This window comes from Eucalyptus grandis, chromosome 8 (genome assembly GCF_016545825.1).
Source record: "Eucalyptus grandis isolate ANBG69807.140 chromosome 8, ASM1654582v1, whole genome shotgun sequence".
In the NCBI taxonomy this organism is placed as follows: domain Eukaryota; kingdom Viridiplantae; phylum Streptophyta; class Magnoliopsida; order Myrtales; family Myrtaceae; genus Eucalyptus; species Eucalyptus grandis.
The window spans coordinates 61,593,465-61,602,552 of record NC_052619.1 but is presented as its reverse complement, the minus strand read 5'-3'; the positions used below and the strand labels follow the sequence as shown (position 1 = coordinate 61,602,552).

General features: G+C 41.0%; 1 protein-coding gene across 2 annotated transcripts; it reads right to left on the bottom strand.

Moving 5' to 3' along the window:
• Nucleotides 1-875: 875 nt before the first annotated feature.
• LOC104415459 (peptide-N(4)-(N-acetyl-beta-glucosaminyl)asparagine amidase) lies at nucleotides 876-8,941 on the bottom strand. 2 transcript variants are annotated; one of them, XM_039300615.1, is made up of 16 exons: nucleotides 8,679-8,941; nucleotides 8,370-8,495; nucleotides 8,167-8,217; nucleotides 7,988-8,074; nucleotides 7,740-7,822; nucleotides 5,760-5,873; nucleotides 4,535-4,589; nucleotides 4,333-4,410; nucleotides 3,748-3,803; nucleotides 3,587-3,646; nucleotides 3,385-3,472; nucleotides 2,318-3,076; nucleotides 2,159-2,219; nucleotides 1,873-1,975; nucleotides 1,379-1,513; nucleotides 876-1,292 (listed from the first exon to the last, which is right to left on the bottom strand). In XM_039300615.1, the coding sequence occupies exons 3-16, from the start codon at nucleotides 8,206-8,208 to the stop codon at nucleotides 1,208-1,210; spliced, it is 1,806 nt and encodes a 601-aa protein (XP_039156549.1). In that variant the 5' UTR covers nucleotides 8,209-8,217; nucleotides 8,370-8,495; nucleotides 8,679-8,941; the 3' UTR covers nucleotides 876-1,207. The 2 variants fall into 2 exon arrangements, with proteins under 2 accessions (XP_039156549.1, XP_039156548.1); XM_039300614.1 differs by having other exon boundaries at nucleotides 4,333-4,419; nucleotides 8,679-8,940.
• Nucleotides 8,942-9,088: the final 147 nt, after the last annotated feature.

Below are 9,088 nucleotides of genomic sequence, written 5' to 3'. Positions count from 1 at the left end.
TAACTTTATGCTTGTCAGAATACATGGGAAAGAAGTAATCTGTCCCCGTCTGTTTTGATGTCCCTGGAAATGGATAAAGCATCGGTTCTTTGCATTTAATTTTCATAAAGTGGCTCCTTCTGCTTGAAGTAAAGAATGAAAGTTTCTCTTGGTTGAATTGGAATAAAGTCTTGACAAAGACCTCGTAGCGTGGCATTAACAGTTTGATCAGTCGCAAAGCCAATGAATTAAGTGCATTGACGAGGTCTCGCAAGCATTACAAACAGCATTAGAACATGAGAAGGAAGGCTCGACCGCAAGTCCTGTGATGGCTAGGAGAACAAATAGCAGCTCCAAAGTACACATTGTTGGCCGCGATTTTCTTGAGGTCGTCCGGGGTGAGGGCGCGGGGATGGGGATGGGGATGGGGCGGAGAGGGCTCTGATGGAGAGGGGCTTTGGAGTTGAGGAAGGGGCGCACAGGTCGAGGGTGCCGGGGGTGTGCAGGGTGAGACGGCCGCCGTGGCAGGAAGCGGCGGAGAAGGAAGATACGGAGGAGGCGGCAGCAGCAGAGGCCATTTTCTGGGGGAACGGAGGATGGTGGGCGGTTAGAGTTGGTTTGTTCTGTATTTAGATTCGTCTGTCTGAGAAATTTGAGAAATTTAAGGTTTTTGGTGCGATTAAGGTTAGGTGAGAGAGTGTCGTTTCGGTAGCTGCTTCTGCTGCATAAACATCTGATTTGGACAAATGATTTTGCGGGGAAAGAATCATTAAACAACGAGGGAATGTTGATTTTTCCATCCTTTCTTTATTATTAAATCAATGGCTCGACGACGAGTAGATCCGAAGTCGGCAGGCTCCAGCTGTTCAAAGTGTTACGATCAGTAGCAACTGTGGTTCAAGATTGCAAATGAGCTTTTGACTCAGCTGAATTTCTTCACTAATTCCTTTTCCAATCCACGTCTGGCAATAGGCAACTGACGACGTACCAAAGAGTCAAATTCAGAATACATAGCAGTTCAATGCCTGGTCCTGTCCTATCAGGCGATACATGTAGCAGTCTCTGGGGAGGGGAAGAGAATGGAACAATGCAGGCACCAGTTCTCTTCAGGAATAGTTTGAGCTTTTCAGAATTATGACAATATTACTTTATCTCTCTCATTTGTTCCGACACGGGTTGGCAACTGCAATATATTGAAACCGCCCCGGTTGGCTTGGGTTTGGGTGCGTCAGTTGCAGCTTGCATAAAGGTCGATGCTTCCTAACTGCAGCCGCGAGTTTGATTGAACATCTCGAACTGCGAGAAACCTAAACCTGCGATATGTAACCTCAAGTGAACGATTGATCAGATCTAACTTTCAAACTATGGGGAAAAAAAAAATCTTGGGTTGACACTGTACCTGAAAGCATTGGATGGGGGCACTTTCGTTTTAATTTTGAAAGTCCTGCGCTCGAAACGGTTGTTAAACAGCTGGGAAGTCTGTTCATCCAATACATGCCAGCTGGATCCGCCATCGCTGCTTCCCTGCAGGACCCTGAGAAGTGACCGAAATGTAGCAATTCGTTTAAATGTGATTCTTCTAACCTATATTTAGGGCATCAATGCCAGAAGGAATAAGGAATTGACTATCTCTGAACATATGATTCAATGGTCTGATGATCAATGACCGAAACAAGATCGATACATTCCTTGATGAATCTTAAGCTCATAGGAATATGATATGCAATCAGACTGCTAGGGCATCACGAAAACCAGATGAATTTTGTTGACTAAATGGTTTATGAACATCACGCATGGTTTTAGCAATAACAGAAGTATACTTTTAAAGTTAGGTAAACAACATGCACAATAGAATCCACACGCCAACAGAGGACTATGCAGAAGGAAGCGCACCAATTCATAGGATCTCTTTCTGGAACGTCATTGGCAGACATCAACTCGTAAGCCACAAGCTCTCTGATCTGGCCATCCGGTACTTTATACATGATCCAACAACCTGCAACACTAATTTCAGTAACTAACAAATGAAAACACAAACTAACAGTTGGAAAGAACATACAGAGGATACAGCAACCATACGAAATTCATTGGTGATCCATCATGCTTTCACCATGATCTCACCGTCAGAGTGCCAAATGAAAAAACAATCCTAAAACTCTCATAGATAAGGTCATTTTACCTCGACCCCCATTTGGTTCCTCCCATTTGGTCTCACGAGTACCATCAAATGCTGCTGTGGCCTGAAAGTCATCAGAATAGTTTAATGACATAACATTGAGGTACGACGAGTAGAACTGTGAAGGAAGCTTACAAAGTCAAAGAGCAAAACACTACTTACAATTCCAAGAGGAAGTTCCTCACCACTTGCAAGAACCGAACCAGAGTGGATTCTATTAGATTTCAACAGTGGAAAGGACAGAACATCACTACCGAAATGGTCACTCTGTCTAAGGTTATGGATCACGTCATCCAAAGCATCCAGAACTACAGGTAATGCTAGCGAGGTTTTTACAGGGTCACCAGCCAGAGATATGTCAATTTTCCCGTCCACGTGTTCACACTTCAGAGAGAGTGCATTAAGTAACTCGCTGAAGGAAGGAAGCAACTGATGCACAAATGGTGGTGTCCCAATTGAAGCTGAATCAAGTGACACTCTCCTTGTTTTGAAGGGTGATTTCCTCATCTTTTCTAAAAGTTCCCTAAAAGTCTCAAAAACTTCGAGAGCTCTAAGCTTAGCAACAGAGTTGTCTGCTAAGAGAGAGAGGATAGGAGAAAATGCATCATAGATTTTCGTTACATGCTCATCAAAGCAAACACGAACTGGGCAAGAAGAGCTACTAAAAGAGCCATTGTCATCTGGACCAATCTCTGATCTCGAGATGCGCCATTCCTTGTCCCCACTTTGCCTTCCAGGTAAAGATACTGAGGCATCATCTGCTGCATGAAGATCGCTCTCAATTGCTTCCATTTCCCTTTTCTCACGATCTTCAAGGGCAGAAAGCACCTCAAAAGTAAAATTTTGACGACATTCTTCTGTCAACTTAGCTAAAACAGCTGAAAGAGATGTCTCCGTGATCAAGTTTCGCCGTGTTAAAACCTGCATGTTAAACCAAGAAAGAAATAATTTGGCACAATCTATTGGATTCTCTCAATTACTCAACTCAAGTTACCCCCTCAAGGGTCATGACAAGTTACTTGCAAAATAAATATCAACGACCCATCTATTTTCAGGTGATGTGCTATTATTTAAAGGGTTACTTAGAGAATCTGTCTTTCCATACCATAACACAACATATGAGTATAAATCTTATGTTGGTGAAAATCTACAAGCAGAAAAACAAAATCTACTGTGGATGTTGGTGAAACTCCCAGTTAGGACCATATGCTGCTGAAAAGATAAATTACCTCATGCCACTTCCTTGTGTAGCGTTTTGTGACATCATAGATTCCGTCTTTTGCTATCCCAAATGCATAATTCAATTTCTTATTCCACCTGGCATATTAAGAATGGAAAGCAAAAGTAGTTCTCTCAATATTGGAAAGCAAAAGTAGTTCTCTCAAACATTTTAGAATGAGTCACAATCAAAGGGGAATCAAACTGTGTTACCCCTTTTCATATAGCAAAGGTTCGTCATAAACTCCTTCACAAGGATCAAGATGCATCCATCTGCACAATCATGCACAACAGGAAATATTTGTGATTGTTGATTAAAAATCATGCTTCACACTAAGTGTGAACGAGTTGCAGCATGTTAATGATGTTTCTACCTTCCCAGATGTACTGAAAAGCACTCTGTCCACACATGATCAGTGAAATCTACAACCTACACAAGAATAAGAGACAGCGAAGGGGGAAGAGCCATTAAGACCTCATATGACACAATAAATAATACAAGAAAGAGTGCCTTGACACATTATCATTTCGGAGACAGCGATGCACCCACAAATATGAAATGGCAAAATAAGTGATCTAAGCTTTAATTCATGCAAGTTCATATTGAGGCTAATTGGCTGATACAAAACACAACAAAGTGTGCCTTAACATAATATTATCTTGTAGATGATCCACCCAGAGCATGTAATGGCAAAGCAAACGACTTAAGGTTTAATTCATGTAAGTTCATACTCAAACCAATTTTTTCTATTCAAATTTATCACGAGACCTATACCAAGTACATTTGCTGCACCAAATAACATAACATGCAATCAATCCTATATATTTGAAGACGAAGTATGCATTTTGGCAGATTAATTTCTTATTTGGAAATAAAGAAGAAATTACAAAGTTTAGACCCACCGTATCATGAAGCCTGAAGGATTAAGGGGGGGGGGGAGGAGGGGGGAAGAACTAACCTGACGGGCTTCATAACCAAAAGCACGACAGTAGAATGTAAAGCAGTTTGCCCACTCCCCGCAACGGCCTCTTCTTGTCTCTAAGAGCTTCCAGTAGAAAAAGAGGCAAAAAATTAGTTGTCTGCAGAGAACAATATTCTCTCATGGAAAAGGGGAGGACGCCAAAGAACTAATTTCTGTCGAGGTTAGAAAACCAAAATACCTTCACTGGATCGTTGTATCTAGGAAAGCGCGTGATCCTTGAGCAGCGTGTGCAGCTAGAATTGGCATAAGACAACAAAAAGAATAAGAAAGGCCAGTTTAGCAAAGGGAACCATAAAGCCAGGCATAACAACGAATATATTCACCTAGTTAATTTGCTTCAAATATATTTGTCATCCAGATAGCTACAAACAAAAATCTTGAATTCAAATCTTACAACCTTTTTTTTTTTTTTTTTTTTTGGGTTCTTTCCTTTTCTTTTCCTGAAGGAAATGTGCTCATAAGAAGGTAGCGGACTGGATAAGCACTTCTCCAATATTCAAAATGCTAGCAGTTCATCACACTATGCCAATGGTTACTCCTGAATATGGGGTTTGACATTCGAACTTTGATGTACTCCAAGTCCAACATATTTTTCTGCTTGCCTAGTTCCTAGGATTTTGCTTGAGTCAATTTTTTATGTTAAGGACTTCAAAGTTCTGAAAACTGGATAAGAACATTACAGGTGTCAAAACTTTCATACAATACTCACTTAAGGGCCATAAATTTTTCTGTTTTGGTTCACTTAAGTGCCATGATTTCTCAAAAGACGTTCACTTAAGTGCCACGAATTCTAAAAAAGATTACTCGAGTGTCACAATTTTTAAAAAATATTTATTACAAGTACCATGCCATGGCAGATTTTTGGTACATGGATAAAAAGCTATGGCACTCCAACGTTTTTTTTTAAGAACTCTTTGCATTTAGTGATTGAATAAAAGTTATGGCACTTAAGTTTACATTTTTCAAAAGTTAAGACATGCACGTGAGTGCCGTACAAAATTTAAGATAGGTGTGATATTCTTACGGTATACACTCCAGCAGATAATCTTCAACCGTGATATTATTCTTTTCCTTCTCCTCCTAAACAAATATCTGCTTCTTAAATAGCAATAACCTCTTGTTACTTAGAGAATGTTTTTGCTTATTTCCCCCGGAGAATATGTACTCCTCTATGAGTTACTATAAAAGTGCAGATGAACTAATTCCCCAGCCATATAATATGTACATAAGGTTGCCAAGAGAACAGCGTATTTTAGGAAAGCACAAGTCAAAATTTTGAATAAAATCTAAAGTTCGCTGCATGATGAAATTAAACAGGGAATGTTTTTCTTCTTTATTTTTTTTTTTTTTTTTAGGGGAATGGGGTCTAATCGGATGGGAATAAGATAGTAATATTTTCCTACCGGTAAATTTCAACGCAAGAACAGCCATAACGACGTTCAGGAGAAAGCGGCGTGCCCATGTCTTGACGTACAGTTTCACCACCACATCCTTCGCAAGGAGGAGCATTAACCCAGCTGCAAAAATAGATGAGTTCAGACCCCTCTTATATTCCAGTTTAGATATTAAATTTGTACAGGCAACAAGGATATAAGGACACAGGTTAGTAATTTATTCATAGTACTTTTAAGGAACACAAAATTCCTCTTTTGCACTTTTCATCATTATAAACCATGTTATAAAGGTAAGTATTCAAAAGATTTACATAGTAGACGATGTCATTATTTCCCCCTCTTATTTTTTTCAGCCTTCAATTTTTCTACCTGTCTTAAGATGATTATTCCTAACTCTGAGATATAGTGCCTTAAATGATAAAACTTTCCCTTTTCAACCGTCACGTCCGCTCATCATGCTCCTATAAAGATCACTAAACAACTATTTGCTTAAGCATGGCAAGTGTAAAAAGCAAAGTTGCCATCCTGCAGTCCTGAATCAGAATTTAAACCTCATATCAAACAAAGGTGCAAAGCATGCTCTGGTTAATATAACTGGGATTTTCGTAGTTCAACACGGTTGACATTTAGAGTATGATGCCTGATTTTTCCGAGAGGACTGCTTCCACTTAAGCATACAATAATGACATCTAGATCCTCAGTGCTGATCAGGATGAGCATGACGTCCAAAATTAAAACCCATGAAAAAACAAGACTTCTACCGTGAACCCTATCCATATATATATTAGAGGTGAACATGGTCTGAGTTGAGTCGGCCTACTCCCAAATCCTATGACCAATCCACACAGTGTTGGTCCTAAATTTTTGAGACCGAGGACCAACTCTATCGAGCTTGGCCGGTTCTAGGGTCAACCCGGGACCAATCGATAATTTATTTATTTCATTTTTTTTGTATTCTCTGAAAAAGCAGCTGATGACCGGACCGACCTAATGAGTTTAGTTCGGTTCCAAGGCTAACTCGAGACCAACCTATAATTTTTTGTTTCATTCTTTATACTCCCTAAAAAGGTGAGCGAGGACTGAACCAACCCTTTGGGTTCAGTGACGAGCGAGGTCAACTAAGAGAGGCAAGCGACGAGTGGGGTGAGCGTCAAGCGTCGACCAAGGAGCAACAAGCTAAGCGACATCGAGCGACGAGCGGCACGAGTGACTTAAAGCGAGTGAGGTGAGTGTTAAGTAGCGAGCGGAGAAATTGTTTCTTTTGATTTTGGCAAATTAAATATTAATAGGACAAACAAGACAGAAGAGAACCAGCACTAAAGGAGGATGCCATGAGAAGCTATTTATGCCATTTTGAACGCTGTGAGAACTCATCACAAAAATATTTTCCTCATTTGTAATAGCTATTGATGCCGTAAAAGACATTAAAATATCTAAGTTACTAAAAAATAGTGTTAAATTACTTGAACTCCTTACTAATGAGCTATTTAATGTTGTTGACGCCGTTTATTTTAGGGTTTTATCTATATAAAAAAATTATAAATAATATATTAGATATATAATATATATAGAATCAGGGTGGTCCGGGTTAAATCGATCCTAGATTCCTAGGACCGAGGCCCAACCCGCACAATGCTAGTCCAAAAATCCTAGAACCAAGGACCGATCCAGTTTTTCTAGGAACCGGACTAGGACCAGCAGGATTGGGCTAGTCCAAGGTTGGTCCAGGATTGACCCGAAACCGATGCTCGCCCCTAATATGTACCAGGAGCACTTCCCTGTACGCTAAATGAATAGTATGAAAAAGCCTAGTGGTAGGAATACTTCAAAAAACTGTTGCACTATAATAAAAATATATGATGTAAACATGAAATGATGAAAAAACTCTTCAGCTGCGGTCGCATATCAGCAATCACTGCACAAGATATACACTATCCAGAATTTGGAAGAACTAAGCAGAAAAATCTAATGGACAACCGTTAAAAGCACCTGAATGTACGCTTGAACCAGTAAAGCAGCTGTATTAAGAAAGCATGATCCCGTTCACTTTTGGATGGTTTGAAGTTCCCCACCTGATCATATTTTAATTTACAATCATGAATGGCCAAAGCAACAGAAATGCTCATTGTTTGCAAGAGAAAACATCAGCAAATTGGTCCTTGACGGTAAGCAAAAATTACAATGCGGGTTCTCAAAGGCAAAATGAAGTCAAAGCAAAACCACACTACCCCTCTCACCTTGGCCAGAGGTACCAATGCCTTCTCCTCAAGCTCGTCTACAGGTACAGTCTTCCGAGCAGCCTCTTGGGCTTCAGGATTCTCATACTAAATTTCACGGCATTGATTCAGTCAAGCGGCTAATATCGTTCTCACCGACACGGACGAGAGAAAAAGAAGTACAGAGAGATTGTTATTACCCCGCGAACTATATCAATATCTGGCCTCAATCTTGCCTCCATGCCAAGACTCTGCAAAGAAAATTGAAACTTCACAACCATCTGACGAGAATATTAAAATTGGAGCGGCGGATAAATTTCTCAAACGAAAAGCACAAGTCGGCCGCGCCAATTTTCAGCAAACTTCAGGTGATGCCCGTGATCCAACAAATATCGAATCCTACCTGCAGCAATCGAGCCAGCTCCTCCAACTTGAGCAATTCGGCGCTGCTGCTGCCGCCGGCGCCCTGGTCCGCCGCGGCGAGATCGGAGTCCTCGGAGACGACCAGATCGTCACCGTCCGCGACGATCTGACGAAGGCAACAACAGGCAAAAAAAAACAAAAAAACAAAAAAACAAAAGACAAAAAACAAACAAAACCGAATGATCAGCCGCGATCGTACCTCAATCCCCTAACCCAATGCACTAACCCAGCAAAAAAAGCAACGATTTTTCGGGACGATTCGGCGAGAGAGAGAGAGAGAGAGAGAGACATCGAGCCTGTCGTCGGTGTCGTAGTCGACTTCGTCGTTGGAGCCGTCGTGGCGGACCTGGTTCCTCCGCGCCGCCGTCTCTCTCTCTCTCTGAGCTCAGATCTCCGTACAGGAAGGGATCGCAGAATGGACGATGATGATGATGATGATGATGATGAACGAGGAAGAAGAAGGAGTTCGTGGAACGCCTTTGGGGTCAAGTCAACGGTTGACTTGACATTGACCGGAGAGAGTCCTAGGTCCGCCTAGGAAGAACCGACGCTCTCGAAGAATTCATGTTGTGTCGAATACGTATCCGACACTTTCGGATATTCTCGGACACTCAATTAATATGTATTAAATTCGACACCTAAATAACTTTCGATACTTTCTTTAACACTCAAGTTCAAATTTCATATGCGAGTTTTCGA